Consider the following 27701-nt stretch of genomic DNA (forward strand, 5'->3'; position numbering starts at 1 on the left):
GAATATTTAGCAAAAATAATTGTTTGATTAGGTAATTTTATTGGAATAGGTGTGATACATTGGAAGGATATGAAAAAATATTTAAAAGGACAAATGTGATCTATTGCCCTACTGTCTAAAATCCAATGAGAAGAACAAGAACTTTCACCTAATAAACGAAGTTTGAGTTTGATTGATAAAAGAAAAAGTTTTCTTGCTTTATTGGAGGAAAGTTTATCAGGGTTTGATATTGCTCTTTTGAGAAATGAAATTGATCTTGATTAGAACTATCTCGTAAGGAAGAAGGTTGTTAGGCACTATCGAGGTCTATTGGGATAAACTTAAATTTTAGGGTTTTATTAATAATTTTGTTTAAATCTTATTTTATTAGTTTTGGGTCTAGTAATATTTAGTTTGATTTTGATAGAGATAAAATAGGGATAGGTAGTTATGTTTTTTTGTTTATCTAGGTACAATATTATTTTATGATAGATTAAGCAGATTTTATTTTTAAGATAGTTGATATTTTATTTTCAGTTTTTATTTTTATTCCCATAATATTGTAAATGTCACGACTATTTAAAGTCTTCAATTATCAATAAATAGTAGACTTAATTTTAGGAAAATATCAGAGTGTGTGTAACGTGAGATTTTCTTAAAAGTGGTATCAGAGCTTTATGCTCTGAGTACCGAGAGAGAGCAAAAGAGAGAAAGGAGAAAGTCAAAGACTGTGAGAGAAAAAGTGAGTGCTTGTTTTTTTTTGTGAGAGAGATGACAAAAGTTGTCAATGGTATGAGTGTTCCATAATTGATGAGAAAAACTAATTATGATAATTAGTGCCAACAGATGAAGGCGTTATTGAGATCCCAAGACATTTGGGATATGGTGGAAGACAGGTACGTTGAATCTAATGAGGACGAACATCAGACGGTGGCACAAATGACAACATTGAAGAAAACATGTGCAAAAGATGGGTCATCATTGTAATTTCTCTACAATGCAGTAGATGAGTCAGGATTCGAGAAAATATCGAATGCTAAATCAACAAAGGAATCCTGGGAGATATTGGAGGTTGCGTATAAAGGTGACAACCGTGTTAGACAAGTCCGAATACAAGTTCTTAGAGGAGAGTTTGAACAGTTGAAGATGGAGCCCAAAGAGCATATAACCGAGTACATAACTCGGGTATAGAAGGTGGCCAACCAACTCGACAGGAATGGTGAACAAATGCCATCTAGCCAAGTTGTGGAACAAATTTTGAGATCCCTTACAAAATATTTCGAAAGTATCGTGTGTGCCATCGAAGAATCGAAGGATTTGTCGGTTCTCACAGTGGATGAACTTGTTGGATCATTAGAAGCCCACACGAACAAAGGAAAATGAGTTGGGATGATCAGGTTGAACCTGACGATCAAGCACTACAGGTATAATTTGACTTGAAGAAAACTCAGATTACTCAAAGCCGAGGTCCTAACGGCAGAGGACGAGGAGGCCGAGGACGAGGACGAGGTGGACGTGACCGAGGTAAATTTTGAGAATGATAGTGAAGAGCAAACCGATCAATAGAATTTGTGTGACCGAGGACAAGGGAAAGGTCGAGGAGATCGATCAAGAGTGGAGTGTTTTAAGTCTGGCAAGTACAACCACTATGCAAACGAGTGCAGATAAAAAATGTGCTACAATTGTGGTAAGTCTGGTCACATTGCTAAATTTTGTCGAGTTGAGAAAAAAAGTGAGAGAAGTCTTCTTACGAAAGAAGAAGATGAAGAAAAGTGTGAAATCTTGTTGATGGCAAAGAGCTCGGATTAGTGGACATGGAAAGCCTGATCCCAACAATGGATGAAGTAATCTCGGTAAATGATGGAACAATTGTGGAGAAGGAAAACCTGGAGAAAGAACTCAAACAAAAAGATGAAGAGATTCAACGGATAGGAAGGCTTCTAGATGAAGCTAATGAAATTATGAATAAACAGAGGGTTAAGCTTGAGGAGCTGAAATAGGTGGCTCTTGAAAACATCTATTGTTCTTGAACCAGACGAAGAGGAAGATGAAGATGCTGAGAAGAACCCGATGAAGATGTCGGCCAAGATTGTTGAGAAATCGCCAAGGTTAGAAACTAGTTGGTCAAGGTTATTAAGAAGTCAGGCTTAACAAAGTCAGTCAAAGCATTAAATAGGTCAACCAAGGTAAAAGATAGGAGGGCCATAAGGAAAAAGAAGAAGTCAAATCTGATAGAAAGAAACAAACCCGGTGTGGGATGATGCACATGGAAAGCCGAATGAAGAAAGGAAGAATTTAAGTTTATGGGGGAGTTTGTTGGGATAAACTTAAATTTTAGGGTTTTATTAATAATTTTGTTTAAATCTTATTTTATTAGTTTTGGGTCTAGTAATATTTAGTTTGACTTTTGATAGAGATAAAATAAGGATAGGTAGTTATGATTTTCTGTTTATCTAGGTACAATATGTAACATCCAAAAAATATAGTCAAAACTATATAATTAAGATTCATCACACCATAATATTGTAGAACAATTTCTAGAAATAAAGTTAACTTACAGTTATCCACAATGTAACTATAAATTTAAACTTTACAATAGTCTACCCTAGCTGCAAAACTATATACATGATCGAGCGGTTTATACACACTATATATATATATATATATATATATATATATATATATATATATATATATATATATATATATATTACCGAACGATCATAGACTACACCACTGGGTCCTCGCCGTCCAGCGCTTCCTCCAACGAACACTTACCTCCTTCTACTCACACCCACAAGGTGATCATCGCAACCAGAGAGTACCGAACGGAAAACATGAACAAGATAGAAAAGAAGGGTAAGCTAGAGTAATTTAATTAATTACAACTATCATGCAAGTTCAACGAATACATAATCATGTAACATCCAACACTTATAATCATGCAATGACCGACCACTGAAGCAGTCCAGGCCGAACACATTAATTCATGTAAAGACCGACTACTTGACTTGACCATCCAGATTGTATGAATATGTAGCTTGGGTTGTTCGTGCACCCGGGGGTGTAGTAACTTGAAAACCATCAGCTGCCACCAAGGGTTAATCCGTTAAAACTCACCTAAGACCCTATAGGCTAGGACCTCCTGCTATTCTCACGACATGACTTACCCATCTCTACTTGAGACTTGGTAATCATTAGAATGTCAAGTTGAACGACATGGATTTCGTTGTCCATATTCATACTTTACCACCACCTTGATACCAAATCATTGAGACATTCCTCCTTGGAATTCTCTTTCACATCCATATTTCAATTATAATACCATACTTTCATTTTGACACCATTATGATAATGCATACATAAGCCATCAAAGCAATTGGAACAATTAATTAAAATAACACACTGGAATAACTATGAATATTGGCCAAACAGAAATCACCAACATAGAAGAACAAGGCCGAAAACCTTGTGAATGTTGGAGATCGAACGGTCAATAATAGATACGACTGAAGAGAAAACCGAGCGCTATTAATGACCGACAACTAGAGGATTTCGAGTACCGCATCATGACCGAATACTACCACTAGTCCAAATACTAAGTTTAGACCGACCGCTTATGACTTAGGCCGAACACCTATAACTTAGGCCGAACGCATTTAAGACCGAATACAAGTAGGTTAAGCACTAGTACAAGAACGATCGCTACTAAGTGACCACACAATCCACTAAGACCGATCGCTACTAAGAGACCACACAACCCACTAAGACTGATCGCTACTAAGAGACCACACACCCACTAAGACTGATCGATACTAAGAGATCACACACCCACTAAGACCGATCGATACTAAGAGATCACACACCCACTAAGACTGGTCAATACTAAGAGATCATACACCCACTAAGATCGATCGATAATAAGAGATCACACACCCACTAAGAATGATCGCTATGACTTAAAACAGAATACTAGTACAAGACAGATTGGTCATTAACTGAAAAGCTCTATAGAAGTAGAGCTCAGTTAAGACCGAACACAAGAAGAAAGCCGAATGGTCAACAAAGGACCCTCAGCGAACTAAATAATTCTTCAGAATGACTGCAGAATTATGATCAACACCAAATCTTTACCAATTTCCTTCGTTCTTCCCAACTTCTAATCCTCCCAATTTATATTATACAGACCAAACTCACACCTAACACAAATTCTCCAGCTTCACTATCAGACTTCCTCCCAATATCACTCGGCCACTGAACCAGAATTATGCAAAATCACAATCAACATGAACACAACACTTAAGAGTCTTCAATAACAATACCAAACACAATCATTCAGTTTCACACACATGCAAAACCATCAAACATCATTTTCATACATCATCAACCAAATAATTAAATTAACTAGCTTCCCTTACCTCTTCACCAAACAGAAAGCTTTTACACCTTCAGGAAATTGTTTGAACTTCAAGAAAATCTAAAAACACTGACTAAAATTACTGAATTAACTGGTTGACAAGAAATCCTTCAGCTCAAGGATCTCTTAACTGATGAAGATTTTTAGAGAGAAGGAGGAGGAAAGTGAAAATCAGAATTTTGGAGAGAGAGAGTATGCAGAGAATGAGACGAAATTTGAAACTTTCATTCATATACTACTCTCAAAACCGGACGGTCCAATCCAGTACATACACCTGATCCGCTCCAATTTCCTTTAAATCTCTCGGCTCTCATTCTCTCCAACAACAAAATTTTTCGTCCTCGAAAAATTGGACTTACCAGAGAACATATGAGGGTATAACTCCCTCATGATATCTTCCAATTCCCAGGTAGAGTCACATGTTCTCCTATCCCAAACAACCTTAACTAAACTGATGGATTTTTCTCTAAGTTGCTTAGTTTGGCTTTCCTCAATGCTGACAGGCTGCATCTCAATTGAGCGGTCTTCTCTGATTTGTATATCTTCTACTTCCAACACATGAGAAGGATTTGGCACATACTTCTTGAGCTGAGATACGTGGAAAACTGAATGGAGATTTGCTAGCTTTAGAGGCAAAGCTATCTCATAAGCGACTAGTCCTATACACCTCAAAATCTAGTATGTACCAATAAACCTAGGAGATAACTTCTTATAATGAACGACTCTTCCAACACCAGTAGTCGAAGTTACTTTAAGGAAAACATGATCTCCACTAGCAAACTCTAAAGGCCTCCCCCTACGATCAACATAAGACTTCTGCCTACTCTAAGATGCCCTCAACCTTTCTTGAATTAGCTTCACCTTTTCAATAGTCTGTTGAATCACTTCTGGCCCAGTCAACACTGATTCTCCTTCTTGAAACCAACAAAGAGGAGTCCTACAACGTCTTCCATACAAGGCTTCAAACGGTGTCATACCAATGTTGGACTGATAACTATTGTTGTAGGTGAATTCCACCAATGGCAACACTTCATCCCAGACTCCCAAGTGATCCAAAACACACGTCCTCAACAAATCCTCAAGTGTTTGGATTTTCCTCTCAGACTGACTGTCCATCTGGGGATGATAAGCTGAACTCGTCTACAATCGACTCCCTAACTCACTCTGTAATGATTGCCAAAATCGAGAGGTGAACGAGGATCTCTGTCCGAAATAATACTCGACGACACTACTTCTCTGATATACAGCTAAGCCAACTTGGCCATTGACATCTTCAAATTAATAGCAAGAAAATGGGCACTTTTAGTTAACCTGTCTACTATCACCCAAATAACGTTATGACTTCTGACCGTTTAGGGTAAATGGGTAACAAAGTCCATGGCAATGTTATCCCATTTCCACTCGGGAATTTCAACTGTTGTAACAACCCACCCGGTCTTTGATGCTCCACTTTAGCTCTTTGACAGGTTAAACATGAAGATATAAACCGAGCCACATCTCTCTTCATACCTGACCACCAAAATGACTCTTTGAGGTCGGGATACATTTTAGTCATGCCTGGATGCATACTAAAACGACTCTGATGTCCTTCCTCAAGGATCAATCTCTTCAATTCCCCATCACTAGGCACACACACTCTTCCTTTGAACCTTAAGAGACCGTCCGTCCCTATACTGAAATCATTTCCCTGTTCTGAACCGGCCAAACCTCGAAACTTAAGTAGCTCGTTGTCAACCGACTGCCTTTCTTTAATGCGGTCGAACAATCCACTTACTAACACAAAACTACTGCAGAAAAAACAATTCGGTTCCAACTCCACCTGTAATCTTAAATCTCTAAAGCTCTCAACTAAACTCAGCTCTCGAACCATCATAGCAGAAACATGCACAGTCTTCCGGCTTAAGGCATCGGCTACCACATTAGCCTTGCCTGGATGATACAACAGCTCAAACTCGAAATCCTTAAGGAACTCCATCCACCTTCGCTGCCTCATGTTCAACTCCTTTTGATCAAAGAGATACTTAAAACTCTTATGATCACTGAACACTTGAAGTTTTGCACCGTAGAGATAGTGCCTCCAAATCTTCAAAGCAAAAACCACAACTGCCAACTCAAGATCATGTGTAGGGTAATTCTTCCCATGAACTTTCAATTGTCTTGAAGCATAAGCAACCACTTTTCTTTCTTGCATTAACACACAGCCCAACCCTTGGTAGGAAGCATCACAAAATACCTCAAAGGCTTTACCTGCATCCGGAATTATCAACACAGGAGCACTTGTCAACATTTGCTTTAGCTCCTGAAAACTATCTTTACACCGATCGGTCCAAGCGAAAGGTTGATCTTTCCTAGTCAATTGAGTTAACGACGCTACTATCTTAGAAAATCCATCAATAAGACGACGATAACAGCTCGCTAAACCAATAAAGCTCATAATCTCTATGACCGACCGAGGCCTTTCCCACTGAAGCACCGCTTGCACCTTGGCTGGATCTACAGAAATACCACCAGCCGAGATCACATGTCCCAAGAACTACACTTCTTCCATCCAGAACTCGCACTTGGACAACTTAGCATACAACTTCTTTTCTCATAACACACCGAGCATTATTCTAAGATGAACTTCATGCTCTTTCCTAGTCTTGAAATAGATAAGAATGTCATCAATGAAGATGACCAAAAACATATCTAGAAATGGTCTGAAGATGCGGTTCATGTAATCCATGAATATAGCCGAAGCATTAGTAACATTGAACAACATTACTACATACTCATAATGACCATATCTGGATCTGAATGCAGTCTTTTGAACATCACCCTCCTTGACTAGAATCTGGTGATAACTTGACCTTAGGTCTATCTTAGAAAACACGGTAGCCCCACACAGTTGATCCATCAAATTGCCAATCCTAGGCAACGGATACTTGTTCTTGATGGTTAACTTGTTCAATTGCCTATAATCCACACACAGCCGAGAACTACCATCCTTCTTCTTTACTAACAACACCAGAGCACCCCAAGGGGAAACACTTGGCTGAATGAATTGCTTCTCGAGCAGGTCTTCAATCTGATTCTTAAGCTCGGCTAACTCTGCTGGAGCCATCCTATAAGGAGCTATCGATACTGGCCCTGCTCTTGGCACCAGATCAATAGAAAATTCCACTTCTCTTTGAGGAGGTAATCTAGGAACTTCTTTGATGCGGCTGTCGCGGCCCATCAAATTTGATGTGCAAATAAATGCAGTATAGTGCTAGGAAGTGACTCCTAGGTCGTCTCTCAAGGACCAAATGTGGTTCGAGACTTAGGTTAAACACGTAGTGGGGGAGTTTTGAAAATGTTTTTGTGCTTAGAAATGAACTAAATTAAAACTGAAAATTAAATACAACCAAACATAATTGAAAACACTGAAATAAATGAACAAAGCGTGAAGACCGAACGGTCCTACAGATGACCGAACGGTTCTACATTGAGATCGAACGGTTTCTAAAACAAGTAAGGAAATTGGAAATGCAAGAAGATAAAGAAGCTGAGCAGAACAGACATCATGAAAATAGTAAATTGAATGGTCCTAAAGCAAGATGTGTGAACTAGTTAACATGCAAGAAATAAATAACAAAATACACAATGTTCTTAAATTGAAATGTTGAACTAACAAATTAAATGCACATTGGAATAAAGTTTGGAAATTTTAAAACAAAATCACCACCGGTTCAAACATCAACACAATATAAAAAGAAGACCTCTTGGAACTTTTTTTCCCTCCGTGAACATAACCGAATGCCTATTCGACATGCTAAACTAAAGTAAATCTAATCATGGAAAACAAAATCAGCGTGTATTTTTCCCAAAGCCAAAATGAAATTCCACTTGCTACACCTCCTAAGTACATGAACCGAATGTGTCTGCTCCTAAATGAAAACAGCTCCTCCTATTCTAAAAGCAAACCTATCAATTGCCGCTTGTTGAATCAAGCGTGCTCTTCCCTGCAGCACCGTGCTTCACTTCTTCCACTCATGAAAGCATCGTGTGCTTTCTTCCAAGTGGCGGCTGGAGCCCAACCATTCTCCATTTGAAAGCAAAATGAAATCACTGATTCTTCACTCAGCTTGCAACCAAACATTAAGCAAACATTCAATGCAATAGTGAACTTCTGTGATGATGAGCTTTGAAAGACGGAAATGAAGAATCAACAAAGATAAAAAAATGCTTCTAAGTGGGTGGCGGCTGCCATGTCCAGGCCGAGACACCTCTCCTCTTTCTCCTCCAAGGGTTTTAAACCATCGTGTGCCCTCTGCGTGCTGCCTCCCTTTCCAATGAGAATATAATGTGCTGGACGCGTTCCTAGGTGGTGGCTACTGTTTTTTATTTTATTTTAAGCACACCTCTCCTCTGGATAAGAACCGAGAGGTCAAAAAAAACTTCTAGACGTGTGTGCCTTCCTTTACCTAGTGCCCTTGCTGCTGTGCATGTTGAGGTTGGACCGTGAATGCCTCCCCAAGCTGCTGGAAGCGTGAAGCCCCATTGAGCATTACCATCCGCACATCCTATCCATTGTGGGTGTTGATGTTCAGCCCCAAAAATGTGGCAGCCCCCTTCTTCCAATAAGCTCAAATAATCCAAATTAATTAAAATAAGAATTTCTGGTCAAATTAAGCACAATTAACAAAAAATAGGAAAATACTGGACATTCAAGCACAACTCCATGATTAAATCTAGCACAATAAGCTAAGTGAAATCAAGAAAATATTGACTCATCATTGTTCCGGAAAAACGTTCAAGAAATCACTTACAACCGAACGGTCTACACTCTCCTTACTTTTGACCGAACGGTTTAAACTCTTCTCATTCTGAAACACCTCTACGTGAGATAGCACCAGAAAAAACTAGCCCCTTCTCTTAACTCTTGCTTCAACTGACTGGCCGACAACAACATCTTCTTTTCTTTCTTTGGAAACACCAACTTCTTCTCACCACAATCTATAAGAATATGATTGGCGGCTAACCAATCCATTCCTAAAATTACCTCCAAACCTTTGAGAGGTAAACAGATAAGGTTTACTTTGAACCTACGACCCTCAACCTCAACTGGACATCTAGCACACATGGTAGATGTCCGAACTACACCAGTTGTTGGGGTTGACACCACCAGATCAAACTACAAATCTGACAAACCCAACTTCTCAACACACTCCTTTGACATAAAGGAATGTGTTGCCCCCGAGTCAAACAGCACACAACAAGATACTCCATGCAGCAAACAAGTACTGATAATAAGATTACTTGAATTTGCTGCCTCTGATCCTGTCATTCCGTAGACTCGACCTACAGCTTGTGCTCGGCCGCCACTCCTCTGTTGAAATCTCCCAGCCTATGGCGGTCGTGAAACAACCCTTCTGCCCATAGGACAATCTCTCTCATAGTGGCCCTCTCTTCCAGACCGATTACATTTCCTGTATCCTCCCAACTGAGGACAAAAAGACTTGAGGTGAGGTCCCCCACAATTGTAACATCTAACTGACCCTTGTTGCCCTTGCTGACCCTAGAGACAGATGACTGAGAAGAGGCACCACTAGACCCTGAAGAAGAAGGCTGAGAATATGGGATCCTCCTAGAACCGAGATTGCCTCTGGATGCAGTTGGTCCTCCAATTCTCGAGGGTCTCTGCTGACTTTCAACCTCCAGCTTGGTCTTCTCAAGAACTCTAGCCCTTTCCACTAAGGCGGGAAACTCTTTGATGTACAAGCCATCCACCAACAACTTGATATCGCCCCTCAACCCGTTTTCAAACTTCCTGCACTACCACTCTTCATCCATTACTAAAGTGTCGAATCTTAGTAGGTGCTTAAACCGATCGGCATACTCAGAAACTGACATGCCCCCTTGCACCAACTAAAAACTCCACTTCTTTAGCAAACCGAACACTATTTGGAAAGTATTCGGTGTAAAACATCTTCTTAAACACTTCCCAAGAGATGGGAGAACCACTCCCCTCCAGCAACATCCTCATACTGCTCCACCAATGACTGGCCTTCCCAGTTAGTACGTACTCGGAGAAAGCCAACCTGTTGTCATCCGGACACTTTTTGGCATTGTAAATTCGTTCCATATCCCGGAACCACAAGTGAGCTTCATCCGGACTGCAGTTGCTATCAAACTTGGTCGGATGATGTTGAAGAAAACTTTCCAAACTCCACTCTTGAGGATGATTGGATGAAGAAGAACCTGCTGTAGCCTTGCCACTTAACATCAAATCCAAATATTGTTTCTAGGATGTCTCAGCTGACACCCTAACAGCATCCAACTGTTGCAAAGCTACAATATGTTGCTGAACTAATGCAGTGTTATGTTGCTACATTGCTTCCAACACTGACTCCATCATTCTCATAACGATGGATGTATCAGGATTGTGGGATGGATAAAGAGGAGATCCATTTGTCATCTTCTGTTTACACAGAGAGAAAAAGCCATCTGTCTAACCCAAGGAGACAAGGACAACCACTATACATAACTAAGAGCACACAAGCACAAGCAAGACACACTCAAAACCTACAGGATTCCTAAGGAAAGAACTGTTCTGATACCATTAATGTAACATCCCAAAATATAGTCAAAACTATATAATTAAGATTCATCACACCATAATATTGTAGAATAGTTTCTAGAAATAAAGTTAACTTACATTTATCCACAATGTAACTATAAATTTAAACTTTACAAAAGTCTACCCTAGCTGCAAAACTATATACATGACCGAGCGGTCTATATATATATATATATAGATATATATAGATATATATATATAGATATCTATATATATATATATAGATATCTATATATAGATATCTATATATATATATATATAGATATCTATATATAGATATCTATATATATATATATATATATATATATATATATATATATATATATATATATATATATATAGATATCTATATATATATATATATATATATATATATGACCGAACAGTCATAGACTACACCACTGGGTCCTCGTTGTCCAGCGCTTCCTCCAATGAACACTTACCTCCCTCTACTCGCACCCACAAGGTGATCATCGCAACCAGAGAGTACCGAATAGGAAACATGAACAAGATAGAAAAGAAGGGTAAGCTAGAGTAATTTAATTAATTATAGTTATCATGCAAGTTCAACGAATACATAATCATGTAACATCCAACACTTATAATCATGCAATGACCGACAACTCAAACAGTCCAAGCCGAACACATTAATTCATGCAAAGACCGACTACTTGACTTGACCATTCAGATTGTATGAATATGTAGCTTGGGCCGTTCGTGCATCCAGGGGTGTAGTAACTGGAAACCAATCAGCTGTCACCCGGGATTAATCTGTTATAACTCACCTAAGACCCTATAGGTTAGGACCTCCTGATATTATGATTTGTTCTAATTTATTCCACTTTTGTTCATTTCCTTCCATCTTATCTCTTTGCATTGGTTCTTGTTTGGATCAATTTCTGCATAAATGGCGGTAAAAAAAATAAAAGTAAAGTGAATTGAACTTGTGAACTATGTTTAAATTAGATTATTTACCAAACTTTTATTGAGGCTCTATGACCTTTAAATTTTCTTGTATATTCTTTTCCGCATGGAAAGTTTCATCTCAGAAAATTTATGTCTGACTTGAAAGTAGTAAGAGTAGTTTCACTGCCAGATACTAGTAATGCAAGAATAATAGCTTAAGAATTTTGGCCCTTCTGGTGCTTTTCTGTTTATGTCTGTCAGATTGGGAATTTAGAATGCACAATAATTTTGGTTTATTTGCTGCTACTTGTTCTGTTATCAGCAATCGATACTAGTTCACGTGATAATATTCTGAAGTTGAATTTCTTTTACAGTTTGAAGATGCTAATGTACTGAATCTTTGGGAGTTTTGTGAGTGATGAATGTGGGATGGTTGTTTCTAAGTAGAATGTTTGGTATTTGTTTCAAGAAGTGCCTTTGGTATCATATGAATTTTTACAGTTCAATTTCTTCTACTTTAGAATTCATAATAACTCCAACTGATTCATGTAGTGTCCAGGGAGATTAATAAATTTATTGTTGTTACCATTCATTTGACCATTGAGTTTGTACGTTTCCCATGTTTTGAAAGATTTACCATGATCATACAGAACATGACAAAGGTAAAATGAGTTTTTATGTAAGAAAAGTTTAGCTAGATTAAATAAGTTAGACAATGAACTACATTGGCATTTGAATTTATTTGTGTACTTGGTTTTGCGGACTGTTGAAAGAGACAACTAATTTTTTACTTTCAGATTCCACCTTTTTAAGGTGGTTTTGTGTCTACACTGTGCAACCAAACATGCCAACAGACTCATCATTATTATACCATTTCTATTTGTAAATATTGATTAACAAATTAAACATGGAAAACATTGTAAACATTGATTAACAAATTAAACATGGAAAATTACATCAAACTGTTGTAACCGATTCAATTACAATAAAATTAGGAAATCTTTAACTAAAGGAAGAAAATGCCATTAGTTATATAACCTTAAAGGGATTAAGATTAGTAATAAAGTAAAGAGTCTTTATTTGTTATTTAAATAAAGAACTGTTAATTGTCCAGCCAATTACGTTTTTTCTATTTTTAAAATTGAGTAAGTTGATATTTTTATGGATTTTCTTTTTTGTTTAAAACTCAACTATATTTATTCTTAATATTTTGAGGGTGGTGACGTATTTTCTAAACTTAAAATTTCCTTTAGGAACTTGGTATAATTTAAAGAGAATGTTAAATATTGTATGTGGAGCTTAATGTTTTAGTGAGTAAATGAGAATTTAAAAGTTTCGGGTAAAAATAGACAGAAAGCCAAATTTGTTTCAAAACTTTGAAACCCTAAGTGACTCTATAAGATAGTAAATTTGAAATCAGTCTTAATAAGGGCAAAAAAATTATAATTTATGCATAAATGTATAAATAAAATTTAAACTCTAAATGTAACATGATGAATTGTCCACATAAATAAGATAAAAAATCTAAATAATGCAGACACAGCATGAATTGTTCACTAATCATTGATGTCAAGTCCAAAAATTTACTCTACTTATTTAAAATGGCTAGCATTAGTTTAAACATTGACAGATAAATCGAGAGCATTGGACGATTTATGTTCAAATACTTTACAAATAACTGAAATCATTCACAACAAATGTAAGCAGTGTGGATTTCTTAAAATGATGATCCAACTTAATGTTTCATACATTGGCATGAATAATTGATCGAAAACAAGCTTGAATGCCCTAAAAATGATACATTAACTTTAACAAATGGAATTTACAGAATCAATTCTATTACAACTACTTGATATCATCTAATCCTGCAGTTTTGCCGGATTGCTACTTGGTCATTAATGAGGAAATCATCTTCTGTTTTCAAAGATTCACTAAAGAAACTCTGCAAAATCTGTGACTAACTGTCACCATGTCATGACTCTTGGTAAAAAATGTATATGTATTTCGTTCTCTTCTGATGGTTTTAGTATATAAAAAAATGAAAGAATTGTTTTGAAGGTTATGGTACGTGTTTAACGAATGACTTCTTCACCTTATGCCTGCCCGGTGTTGTTAACCAAAATCAATATGTGTATCTTATTGGCATAGTCCTAACCTTGTTTGCCAGAGCCACGCAGCCCCAGCACTCCTGCTACACTCAAAATTGAACTGCATTATTAACTATGAAGAATAAGGAAAGCTGCTGATAAAAAAAATGAATAAGTAAAGTACATATAAATTGTTCACTATCATATACATGACAAGGTGCCTGAGTCAGAAAGGACCTACACTGAGTTGTTTTATTACTAAGTGGAATTATTAGCTTCTTAATGTTATTTGTCTCAAATAGCAATGAAATTCCATAATCCATACTATACCATCACAGAAATGTCTGGATTTGTAACACGGTTACACTAGATCACCAGAACAAAGTGAAAAGGTGCCAATTGTGTGTGGGTGGCCATACTAGTGTACTACCAATAATTGTAGCCTATATATCAAATCATTATCCCACACATCCAAGCCTGGTTCAGCCCAAACTATAAAACAAACAAAGATGCAATGTCCTACAAACCATCTCCAATTTTCCCTCATCTCTGCCCATGCATCCTTTTTCAAACTCTTAAAACACAAGACTTCACTTTTTTGGAAACCAATATTTTCCCAAGGCAACAAAACTAGAGCAGCAACTATTAGCTGCCTTTTCAACATAAACTTGCTAGATGGATTTCTTAACTTAGTCCTTGTCTCATTTTACTAAGATCATACCTCAAAGTTTAGGGAATTAAGTGCATAACATTCAGTAATAAATTACTTCCCAACAGCTAAATGCATTTTTTGTAAATCAATTTTTGAGTTCAAGAATATAACAACCATGAAAACATTCAATGTATACAAGTATTCAATATGGAAAATGGTCTATTAAGAAAAGCTAGACTCACATCTGCTCTAGCAGCTTGCACTTCAGAGACAAATCCACATGCTCTGGCTGCACGTTGTCCCTGTTATATATCTTGTTGCTCCTGAAATTATGATGTGAGAGTCAACTAATGGGCACTGAGGTAAACTATGATCATTAAAATGCAATAAGAAGAGCTTAAATTAAATAAATCACAATTGTAACGTATTCTTATGAGAGAAAATCATACACAGCACACAATGAAGGAAAAAGCATACATTGAGACTCGTATTTGACCAAGTTCACATTATCCAGTAACATTCCCTTCTATATTATATATCTACTTGAGTTTACAGCTTAACTCGCATCACAACACTGCATGATCTTTGCAAATATTCAGAAAAAATGCACATGGTCCCAAAATTCTTTCAACTTTTATGAGCCACAGCACTAAATATCAATCTTTCAAGTATAAAACAGTAATCATCACATTCTGAACTTCTTGATTTGCAGTTCTAACAACTGATACTCTATTTATCTAACTTGATTTCCAGTTGTGATTAGTCACATCAAAATTAGAAACAGATCAGAAACGTGACTGCAAAATTTTCGCAATTCATTTTGGATACAAAGATGCTTTTGGAAATTCGCACTTTTACTGATATTTTGTTAAATATAAGCGTTACCTAAAAATACCATGCAATAAAAACAACTATGGCAAATTGATTTTCCTAATCATGATGATAAAATTTCTAAATTATGCTCTCGAATAATACGAATTTAGTTCAGTGTTTCTTTACCTTTTCACCGGACCAAACATAATAGCTGTAAGAGACTCGGGACAATGTTCTAACTTTAAAAATTTTCAAGGTTGAAAGAGACGTGCTCTAAAGTGATTCAAGGACTAAAGGCTCCAAACAACAAATAAGCAGAAAAAAGAAGACAAAATTAAAATGGGATAAACATTAAAAGATTAAGGAAATGATAAACAATTTAAGAAAGTGAAACCTGACTTACATCCTGATCTTCAAATTTCTTTCTGTAGTGATACAGAAACAGCTAGCTGTAAAAGCAACTAAAGCCGGTGCATTCCAGGAAGCCGCTGTTCCATTCACGAAAACTAGAATTTTCAGTGTAAATTATATATTCTCATCCCACAAATAATTTGATATCCCTGATGTACTTAGACCAGCAGAAGAAAAAAAGGTCAATAGTCATCATCTTATGTTCCATCAAGTCCCCTCAATCAACAATGCATACGTCTGAGGATGCAATTGACAACCCTTCTTCTCCATACTTTTCAAAAACATTGAACATTCATCATTATAGCCATTCTTAAGTAGGCCATCAATAAGAACTTTCCAAGCTACTTCATCATAATTATACTGACAACAAAGCAAAGTATGAAATACTGATTCAGCCATTGCTTTTTTTCCTTCGTCACAAAGCCCACAAATAAGCAGCTTGTAGGACTCCAAATGTGCCAAATGGCCATTCTTATTCATGTCATATAGCAAACTCAATGCCTCCTCATATAATTTCAACTCACAGCAACATCTAAGGAGTTCGTTATAAATAAGCTCACTGGGAGACATTCCACCTTCTTGTAAGTCATTCAACAACTTTAGAGCAACATTCAACCGCCCCACCCTACAAAGTCCGGTAATAAGTTTGCTGTAGGTATTAACATTAGGTTTGCAACCATGTTCAACCATTTTCTTAAACAGCAGAGATACTATATCAAAATCAAGCGTCTTCCAGACATTAATTAAATCATTTGAAACAAAACCTTGAGCAAATGAACCTTCAACAATGCAACCATCTTTTATCGTTAGCGTTTCCTTCACTAGATGTTTTAAAAGAAACCCATATGTATGATGAGAAGGCTCACAAGCAGCATCAAACATTCGCTTGAGAACATCAAATGAGCACTCTAGCAATTGCATGCATCCATATCCATCAATTAAAAATGTGTAAGCCAAAGAATCAGGAACAATTCCTTCTTCCTTCATCTTAGTCATCACATTCTCAGCTTCTTCCAATCTTCCTTGACTACAGTATGCATGCACAAATGTAGTGTACGCAAATACATCAGGCTGACAACCTGAGGATATCATTTGATTAAGAGTCTTATTAGCATGATTGATATCACCCTCTTTCAACATTTCTGCGATAAGATTTGTATATGTTTCAACTGTGGGCTTCAAATTCACCTTAATCATTTCATCTACAAGCGATAAAGCTTCCTGCCCTTTATTCTGAGTACACAAGTTGTCTATCAAGACATTGAAAGTGATTGAGTTTGGAGAACATTCCTCATCCACCATTCTTTTGAACAAAGAGTGTGCTTCATAAATCTTCCCAACTTTGCAGTATCCATCAATCAAAGCAGTATACATTACTTCATTTGCTTTAAGATCTTTTTCCTGGGAGGAATTGAAGAGTTCACAAGCTTCTTCTACTCTCCCTCTTTTGCATAGTGTGTCTATAAGTATACTGTAAGTCCACTGATCAGGAACAAGACCATTTTCCTTCACCAAATTAAGCAATTTAAAAGCACTATCCAAATGACCTACTCTACACTGCCCATGGATTAGCGAATTATATGTAACGAGGGTAGGAGATAGGTTGCGCTCAAACATTTTATTAAGCAATGACATTGCCCGATGTATATCTTTCACTTCACAAAACCCACAAATCAACTCATTGTACGTTCGAGAATTCGGGCTGCAATTATTCGAATCCATCAACCCCAAAATTTCCAATGCCTCTGAATTTTTTCCCACTTTACAGTACCCATCAATTAACGCATTGTAAGTGACCACACCAGGAACCAAACCTTTTTCCAGCATCTGATCTAACAGCTTCCTAGCGTCATCAAAGTTCCTCTCCTTAGAAGAACTATCAATTAAGACCGTATAAGTATGAGCATTAGGCTCACAACCTCTCCCACTCATCTCTCTAAAAAGATTCATGGCCTCCAATTTCCTGCCTGCCTCACACAATGCACAAATCAGAACCGTAAACGTCCTCACAGTGGGAGAGCAATTGTCCTCCTCCATGTGCAAGAACAACTTCAGTGCCTCTCCAATTCTTCCTGCTTCACAAAGCCCATGAATAAGATTCGTATACGAAACCTCATTCCTCGGACAACCCTTTCGCCACATTAGCCCAAAGACACAGCAAGCACCATCCACATTCCTACTCCTACAATGCCCCAAAATCAACGAAGTATAAGTAAACGTATCCAGCGCAAAACCCGCCTGCACAATCTCACTCACATAAACACTAGCCTCACTCAAATTCCCCAACTTACAATACCCATTAACCATTGTATTGAAAGTATACATATTTGGCAAAACCGTGTCACTCAACATGTCAACATACAGCCCCTTCATCTCATCAACCAATTCAAACCTTGACAACAACATCAGCATCAAATTATAACACTTGACACTGAGCTTAAACCTAAACTTCTCATCACAATTCAAGTTCAACCCCCTCAAGAAGGCCAGCACAAACCTGGCGTCATCCGGCGATCCAGCCGCCTTGACCATCGAAATCCGGGCGGTCTCGGCGGGCCGGAGGAACCCGTGGGGCACCAGGAGATTGAGCAGGGAAGCATAGGCAAAAGGGGTGTGCTTGTAACCGGGTTTGGTGGCGACCCAATTGAAGAATTGCAATGCGGTTTGAGGGGAGGGTTTAAGGTGGAGGAGGCTTGAGACATGGAAAGGGGTGATTAAAGGGAGCAAGTGGGGGAGGGAAGGGTGGTGGTGCCAGTTGGGGTGGGAGAGGAGGGTGAAGAGGTGGGAGGGGAGATCCGGTGGGAGAGGGTGCAGGGTGGAGAAGGGTCTGGTGAGGTTGAGGAGCAAAAGGGTTTCTCTGGGGATGGTGAAGAAGGCCAAAAATCTCATCTTGGGGCATGGAAAAGTGGGGGTGAGAGATCCATGAATGAACCTGTTAGGAGCTCCAATGGATGGAGATGAATGAAGATGGTGGTGAGGAATCAAACATTCAAAGGGGTTGCAAGGAGGAAGAAAAACAAGAGGAGGCGGGGTAGTGGTGGCAGAGCTGTGCACAAAGGTGGTTTGTGATTTGGGCCAAGGTTTTCATATCATAGGTTTCTGTTTTTTCTCATTTTTTCACTTAATCTAAATCTAAGAGGTTTCTTTCGTTATATTTTTTCCTTTGGTTATCAAAAGCATATAAAAACGAGAATAAAAATTTCCAAATTGGAAAATGTATTTTAAAGCATCTTTATTCTTAAAAAAAAAAAGCCATCTTGTTTTAATGATCAATATTTTATATGACACTCTTTGTAATTGATTACAAATCATAATTTGACAAACAAAGTTTTATGATCTATTTGAAAAAAAAAATCGGGAGGAATTCTTATAAAAGAAGTGTAAAATAAAATAATTGTAATTTGTTTATTAGGAAGAATTTGTTTTCCAAAATAGCATAGTTTCTCTCCTTTTCTTAATAACATTAAAATATTTATCCAAATAATATATTATTGTATCTATTTAGAATTTGGTGATTCCAAAAATAGGAATTATTAATTTGATTAAGTAGTCTACTGCTTATTCCTGTCCCTTCTGTCATCTCCATGTAGGAAAGTGGGTTGAAAAGTTTAACCCTTTTCATTAAGGGAAAAGCTAGTACACTAGCGGGTTGAATGGTCAATTTTTTCTTTTTTTAATTTTAAAATTTGTTTTGCATATATATATATATATATATATATATATATATATATATATATATATATATGGATGTTACAAGAAAAAAATAAGTGGTAGAGTGAGTATTTTAGTTTATTGATATGTTTGCATAATTTGTAATTTGTAAAATTTAGGAACATTAACATGTTATATATGTTTTTTTAAGTAACTTGCTTATTTGTATTTTTCTATATAAAAGTAACTCATTGATTTATGTATGGTTTATCCAAAAGTGATTTCTTCATTCATCTTTCTTCTCTTATTTTAATCTACTTAAAAGTTATTTTTATTTCCATCAAATTTATTCGTTATAAATTATAAAATTATAATTATTACTTATTCTTATATAAATTATTATCTTTACTAATTTAATTATATAAAAACAAAATTATTAAAATTCTTACGTGACTCAGAATTCGATCCACAAAGTCAAAAAGCCATATTTATCATGTATTTTCAATAATTTCATCTTGTACTTTTAATTTCTGAAAATAACATTACATTTTTCTAGGATTTCGAAATATGACGAAGAAAATAAAAAATCTTTCATCCGAATTTAAAATTCAAAGAAGAAAATAAAAAGTCTTTTATCAAATGAAATTTAATAAAAAAAAGTTTTATTAAATTTCGATATATGATGAAGTAAAAAAATAAGCATAGCAGTTTTTAAATTGTAAAGACAATTTTAAAATTTAAAAATAATTAAAAATACAGAATGAAACGATTGAAGCTACAAAATAGAAAAAAAAAAAAAACAGCCAAAAATTATGCAGAACGAACGTGATAAAATAAGTTGTATTTTTTATGCAAGATGGACCAACGTAATTCTACTTTTTACCGATCAAATGTGTGGGCATGTTAAGATGCAACAAGTTGACCACACTGCTTTTATAAAATAAAGATCCAAAAACAAACTCACCAATACCATTAACATTTATTGGTTTTCCAAATTTTAAACTGAACTTAAATATTTTTTTACTTAAAAGTGAAAGAAAAGAACTTATATTTTTTAATTGTTTTTAATATATAAATACTTTTAACGCAATCTTTACCACTCTTAAAAGATCCCACTTTTTTGTCATAGAAGAAAAAAATTGTCAGTTATCTACCTAGAAAAGAAAACAAACTCGTAGACAAATTTATATGAAAAAAATTGTAAAATAAAAGAGTGATAGTTTATTTATTATTGAAGAAGAATTTTAAATGAGTTTTTTTATTCTTTTAACATTTAATAAATTTTTTGTCCTGAGAGGAAATGATCTTTTATCCTATTTCACACACACACAAGTTAGTATTATTATTTATGTCTCTTTTTTCTTACTATCATAATTTTGGTCATAATAATTATACAAATACTTCTATCACTTATGTTAATATTTATCTTATTTTTATTTTATCATTATATATCTTACTATATATGATATTAAATGAGTTTCGAAAAGATTAATTTTAAATGTAAGATACAAATTAAATTTTTATTTTGAATTTAAGGACTAGATGTTAGTAGAAAAAGAGGATTCTATGATTCTATAAACTTTTATAATAGGTAAAATTTATCTATCATTATACATTAATCAGTGATAGTTTTGTAATAAAATTAAAAATAATTATGATGTATTTTGAAAAATCTATCATAATAAATATAAAAATGACATTTTGTTAATAAAAGATATAAATATTATGATAGATAAAAAGTCAAAATGGAAATTATTATAAAAGCATGTTATGATATACGGTGAAACACCTATCATAATAATAGGTGCAACCCCTCTTCCTGAAACTTCATTCTCATCCTGAAACATCTCTTTTCATTTTCGCGCACCTCTCTCGTCTCCGTCCTCTCACATTTTTATTCTCGATACATCTTCATTCTCTCTGTTTCTTGTTGATTTTGCATTAGTACATCACAGAACCACATCTTCGTTGTTGTCTTGCGAGTTTTCTCCAACTCTAAACATCATCCTCTGCTAGGGTTTCATACTTCTCCATGATTTCCTTCCTATTTTCACCTTTGTCTTCGATTTCACCGATTAAAATGCCTTTTCTCCGTTCGTTCCTCATTTCTAACGTTTAATCTCGCCTTTGAACCGATTAATCGGTTCACCTAGGGTTTCCTCCAGTAGATTCCCTTTCTATTGCTGCAGTTTGTGGCAGGAGTGTTACGAAACCTCCATCGAGGGAATTAGTTTCTCCGAAGGCAAGAGCGTGTTGCCTGCTTCCTCTGATGAGAGCTTCCCGGTCACGAGCCAGTCAAAGAGGATGGACAAAACCCGTGACTTAATCCTTGGAGATTCTCGGAGAAGCCTGAAACCGACAATATTGGTGTCAAAGCATAAAATGAGTAAGGTTCCCACTCTTGACTCTGTTGCCTTAACTTTAGATTTCGCTTCTCTTGCTTCTTGCTGAGTCAATAACCTTTTGATAGTGTTTGATTATTTTATTTGATGTGAAGTTTGCAGCTTGTTTGATTGCTGTAAAGAAGCACATCGATCAAAGTACAACTATCCTCGATGTGCAGGGAGTGGTAAGAGAAATAGTTAATCATATGAACCAAGAATGAAGTCATAATTTATTAAATAAAATTGGCATTTCAACGTAGCGTAGCTTAAAGGAGAAAATGTTAAGAGCCCAGAGATAGTATTTTATCGGATTGAAAATGAATCCTGATATGAATAGCAGAGAAAAAAATTGGAAAATATGAGAAGTTGCTAAAACTGCAATATTGAATCAATGTCACAGGGGCTTAAAAGCTTCAACAAACATGCTAGGGAACTCGTTACTCGTCTTCAGAAGATTGATGTTGATAACTATCCTAAAGTATTTCTTACTTTTTCTACTTTGGCTAAAATTTTATTGTGAATAAATATCATGGATTACTGAGTAATATTACGTACATGGTTTCTTCATTGCAGACCTTGAACCGCATGTTCATCATCAATGCAGGTTCTGGATTCAGAATGTGGAACACCGTAAAATCATTCCTTGATCCTAAGACCACGGCAAAAATCAATGTGAGCATATAAACAGTACCCTAAATCTGCTTGTTTGGTCAGAAAAAGATAATAATGTCCCTCAAACATAAATTTCTAGGTTCTTGGCAACAAGTTTGACACCAAATTGCTAGAAATAATTGATGCAAGGTGAGTCCATGAATAGGTTGAATATCATAGCATTTGGTTTACCTTGTTTCACATGTACTTTTTATCTCATTGATTGATTCCTCTGCCTTCATTGTCCACCTTGAAGTCTTTCTATAGAACTGACGAAAGGTTATTGAAAAGGAAAATCTTCTTACATGTAGATGTATGTTTGCGTCGGTGTGCTTCTGCTGCATCCAATGATAACAAGTCCTACGACCTGTTCTCTATGGCCAGTCATGATTCTGAATTGGATCAGCTCAGAGACTATAAAGGTACTAGTTTGTTATTATTTGCTTGGAGTTTTAAGCAGAAATTAGCAAAACCATTTTATAACCTTTGTTCATGCTCTTATCCTTTTATCTGAGATAGGATTCATTTCTTGAACTGTTCCCCCCTTTTAGGAAATAATTATTGTCTCTTGCTCTGTTTTTTCTATTAAGTTGCGGATATTGATAGGCCTCCATTATTGAGGCATATGACATTTGGAAAGGGGCAGGAAATAGAAGGTTAACGCAATCTGACATGATGAAGAGGACATGATAGTAAATAAATGGATTATTTATGTTAAAACCTGGAGCATAACTGAATGTCGTGATGACAAGGAATAATGTGAGGTGGAAAATCTGTTGGGGAGAATGAGAATTTGAAAGGGAATAATATATTGCATAGTGGACATGAATTGAGAGGAAAAAGGGGGATGGGCCATATCTAAAGGTTCTGCGCATGTACATTAGCCTAGATTAATCTTCTATATTTTAACAGTTTCTTTTCTTGAATCATAAGAAGCTATTATCTATTGTTTTGTAGTTTAGTTTCTATCAGTAAGAAATATCATTTGATTTATTATTGAGCTTTGCAGACTTACTATAAGGATTTAACATTTAAGATCTCTTGTTCATGGTTTCTTGTTCTGTTAAGGTTAGGGCGTTTTGTTGCAGATGTACTCTTTTTCTAAAAACAAAATTTCTAGGCTTTCAAATTATTTGTGAGTTCATGCTTTTTTTCATTTTTAATATTTCTCCAAAATCAAACTTTTACTGCTTCTTTGTTTCAAGAAACCCAACAGCGCTGATATACAGTGCAAGAAATTGAAAGAGAAATGGCGGAAAAATAAGAAAAGAAACACAGACCGAAAAGATAAAAGTTATAATTTTCCATTTATTATCGCAAAGAAATGTTAGAAAGTGTAGATTGTAAGTAATAGCAATTGATTACCTTTATAAATATAATGGATTATGTTTTTAAATATTATATTATATTTATATCTATGCACTTATAGGAAGGACATTCACTTTAATAAAATTTGTTTTTTACTATAAATATTATTTATATTTAATTTTTACAACTATAATTTTATTAATTTTTGTTATTATAAAAATGTATAAATATTATATAATTTTAATTAATGGATTATTTTTTAGTGAAGTTAATGTTATTAATAATTGTATTTTATAAATAAATAATTAAAACAAGATTTAATCTGTTTTTGATTGAAAGTTAAAGATTTTTTTTAATTGAGTTTAGTTTTGAAAAATAAAATTGGCTTAACGGCGTTAGTTTTTAAATGACATTAAAAAAAGTTGATAGATACACTGCTATGTATTTTATAAATAAAATGGCTGAATATCATAGAATTTTACACTTTTAAAAAAATAGAAAAAATTTCATCACATTCCTGATGTTGTTCTTCTTTTTTTCCGCGCTCTTTGACACTTTCCCACACATTATTTTAATTTTCATTTTCTCTCTTCGCATCACTCGCTCCTGCCATGCCTTTCTGAAAGAACTCTCTCGAAGGTTGTCATTCTCGGTAATAATAGGTTTGTCTCTTCCTCTTTTCCATTTCTAGGGTTTCTCTTTACAAAGAAGGGGTCCCAATGCCCTTTAGGGTCTCCCAAAACTTTCCTATATTTTTGCTTTGAAACCATCCTAGATGGTTTTCCTCCTTAGGATGATGATTCTAATGGTGATGTTAGTCAACACATACCCTCACTCTATGACTCTATTAGAAAGAACTTTCTCCAACCCTTTCGTGAACTTTTTGCTAGCTTAACCACTCTGTCACTGCTGGCCTGATCCCCCATTACCTGTTTAGTCTATGATTGTTTCATGAGTTTTCCTATACAAGTTGTTGAACCATTCATAAATTTGCGCTTGTTGCCATTAATCAGCTTGTTGCATATAGCTGAAAGGGCCCTTTTCTTATGGAACAATTTCTAACTTTAGATAGGAATGTTCAAAGCCATTGGAACCCAGCAGTTGACAATGAGTATTAGCCCAATGAAGATGGTAATGACACTGAATCTTGCTTCTTTTGACAGTTCATGAGTGTGGCAAATTTGTCTCCAAAAAAACCAATGCAGACACTTTTTTAAGTTGAAGTATAAAGTGGTAAATGATGGTATCCTAGAAGACTTTTGGAATTTCAGATACAAAGAAATGTGTATTACCTTAAGTTGTAATTATTTATTTGACCATCTAATTTCCAATTATAGTGTGATTAATAACTTTAACTTGTAGGGAGGTACCCAACTCTAATACTTGCATATTGTTATTGTAATGAGAAATTGTTACACCTAGATACAAATAAAGGTGAGAATTGTAGTTAGAGGCATCAATTTTAAACTTCATTTTCAGGCAACAAGCTTTGCAAGTGCCAACCATCTGTAGTAATAAAAATTGTCTGAAACTGGTGTGGTGTTAATATTAGAGTGCTTGAGTCCTTGATTTGGGATGTAGACTTGTGATTGGTATCTGTAAGAAGCATCATCAGGCTACCAGAAGCATCATAGGAACCCTAGAAATGAAAAAAAGAAGAAACGAACTCATTGTCACCGAGAATGATGACCTTCATGAGAGTTCTTATTCGGGAAGGCATGACAATGGTAAGTGATGCGTGCTAGTAAATATTTATTCTATTTGAAATTGCAGTTTCTAGGTTGTTAAATAAAAGGTCAATTACTAACCCAACATTTAGAGATAAAGCTATTTTTTAGTTCAGTAATTATTTCAACCCACGTCTCCTGTGTGAAATCAGTAGGTTGGTTATTTTCAGTTTCATTTTCATGCTATAAGTTTGTGAATAGAGAGTGCAGACTTACAAAATATTATTATCTATCTCTTGTTCATAATTGGTATCAGAGCTCCTTCATTGGGGTTAAACCAGAGCTCCTTCATTGAGGCCTAAACCAGAAACGTATGATTGCATATTGAGTGAGTAAACCTGGAATAAAGGATTTGAACCAGGATAAGAGTGAGTGTAAATATTAGTAGAGTGCAAACAATGAGTGTGAATCATAAGAAAAGTTGAAACATGGCTAATCTTAAAAAGTATGTGCAGTCATCAATTCCCAAATATGATGGTGTTGAGATTGTTGATAGAGGCAGTACTGGTTTAGTTGAATCCTTAGTGATATTTGTGTTTTTGATTATGACAACACATAATTAATAACACATGAGCATTATGTGTTACATGTTATATTCTTTTGCTTATTGTGATAAATTTGTATAAGCATATTTGTGAATATGATTGTGTTGATTCATTTCATATTATTGTGTTTAATATGTGATTTTATATGTGTATGCATGACATAAGTTTTTAGAAATTAAAAACCACAAGCACTTTGGTTGAACTTTAATGTGTAACAAAACAACAGTTTTAAGTTAATTATATTATGGGATGAATCAGTTAAAACATGTGTTTGCACAAACTTTTATCAAGTGTGTTATGAGTTATTTTTGAAGTGAAAAGTTTTCAAAAATGTGCTAAGTGATTTTTCTTAGTCGACTGCATGCAATTTGTATTCGACTAAGGTTGATTGTTATTTTGAAAACTAGTTGAATGTTTGACATAACTGTTTTAACTGTCATATTTTTAAATATATTGACCAAACATTTATTGTGAGTCGACTGTATTAAATGTGCAATCAATTAATGAGCTTGACTGAAGTTAGTATGTTATAACTGCAAGATGTACTCGACTATATTAGTAGCTAAATTGATTAAAGTGTGTCTCATGTGTGTATTACTATAAATTGTCGTTGATTTGAATTCTGTAAGAACTTTTGTGCATTTGACACTTTCATATCTTTTACAGAACGTTGTGTGATCTTAAAGAGAAAGGAAAATCTCCAAGAACCAAGATTGACCGTGGTGATCAAAGACTTGAGGTTTCTTGAGAAGTAAGGCTTGTTGATTTGAACATCTGAACAATCTGTACAATTGGGTGTATTCTGTGCGATCTTGCAATCTTTGAAGATTGGCTTGGATTCCCTACGGTGTTTGCAGGAAGAAGAATGATGTTCTTGACTTTGAGGGTGTCTCAAAGGGATAGACATTAGAAGAGGGTGTTCTTACTACCAGTCTTGTTTGTTTGTTGTTTATATTTAGATTAGAGGGTTAGAGAGGTGTTTTACACTTTTGACGTGAGGTCTCTGTAAAAACCTTGTGCATTTGCTTCTCGTAGTTGGAAGGATGCTGGATGTAAGCAGGTTGGTCAAACTAGTATAAAAATCAGCGTTTGAATTCTCTGATCTCAACACTCTTTTATTAAGTTGATTAAGCTGTCAGTATATTTGATTTGCATTGCATATATTTTAATTTGTGATTCAAGAAAAGTGTAAAAGCATCTTATTTTATGAAATATATTTTGAAAGCTTATATTTTTACACTTTATCAATTCAATCCTTCTCTCCTCAATGGTGGAAAAGGAAGCTGGAGAAAACATTCTTTGCTTACAAACAGATAATAAAAGAGGTGAATTCAATTCTAAGATGTTTTGATGTTTTTTGCAAGAATCAAGGCATATAAAGACAATTGACAGCAACTTATAATCCTCAGCAAAATGGAGTTACTGAAAGGAAAAACAAAATAATCATGAATATGGTTCGATCGTTGCTTATAGGAAGACATGTTCCCAAAATATTTTGGTTAGAGGCAACAAGATGGTGTATTCATATCCTTAATAGGAGCCCCACAATTGCAGTACAAGATAAAACCC

The 27701-nt window shown here is 35.4% G+C and overlaps 2 protein-coding genes across 33 annotated transcripts; one reads left to right on the forward strand and one right to left on the reverse strand.

Annotated features, from left to right (window-relative positions):
- Positions 1–11324: 11324 nt before the first annotated feature.
- On the reverse strand, positions 11325–18990 carry LOC108329572 (pentatricopeptide repeat-containing protein At5g65560). 5 transcript variants are annotated; one of them, XM_017563838.2, is made up of 4 exons: positions 18364–18990; positions 15859–18048; positions 14885–14965; positions 13070–14091 (listed from the first exon to the last, which is right to left on the reverse strand). In XM_017563838.2, exons 1-2 carry the CDS (start codon positions 18753–18755, stop codon positions 16074–16076), a joined length of 2367 nt encoding a protein of 788 aa, XP_017419327.1. In that variant the 5' UTR covers positions 18756–18990; the 3' UTR covers positions 13070–14091; positions 14885–14965; positions 15859–16073. The 5 variants fall into 5 exon arrangements, with proteins under 5 accessions (XP_052728940.1, XP_017419327.1, XP_017419323.1 ...); XM_052872980.1 differs by lacking the exon at positions 13070–14091 and adding an exon at positions 11325–11446 and having other exon boundaries at positions 15859–18990; XM_017563834.2 differs by having other exon boundaries at positions 15859–18990.
- A 2309-nt stretch (positions 18991–21299) lies between these two features.
- Positions 21300–27228, forward strand: LOC108329220 (phosphatidylinositol/phosphatidylcholine transfer protein SFH12). 28 transcript variants are annotated; one of them, XR_008246811.1, is made up of 8 exons: positions 21300–21908; positions 22015–22086; positions 22302–22379; positions 22475–22573; positions 22653–22702; positions 22864–22974; positions 25340–25587; positions 26799–27228. XR_008246811.1 is itself a non-coding variant. In XM_052872646.1 (6 exons), exons 1-6 carry the CDS (start codon positions 21822–21824, stop codon positions 26808–26810), a joined length of 459 nt encoding a protein of 152 aa, XP_052728606.1. In that variant the 5' UTR covers positions 21300–21821; the 3' UTR covers positions 26811–27228. The 28 variants fall into 28 exon arrangements, 2 of the variants coding, with proteins under 2 accessions (XP_052728606.1, XP_052728607.1); XR_008246806.1 differs by lacking the exon at positions 22653–22702 and having other exon boundaries at positions 26799–26883; positions 26990–27228; XR_008246810.1 differs by lacking the exon at positions 25340–25587.
- The last annotated feature ends 473 nt before the right edge of the window (positions 27229–27701 follow it).

Source organism: Vigna angularis, chromosome 2, assembly GCF_016808095.1.
Source record: "Vigna angularis cultivar LongXiaoDou No.4 chromosome 2, ASM1680809v1, whole genome shotgun sequence".
NCBI classification, from domain to species: domain Eukaryota; kingdom Viridiplantae; phylum Streptophyta; class Magnoliopsida; order Fabales; family Fabaceae; genus Vigna; species Vigna angularis.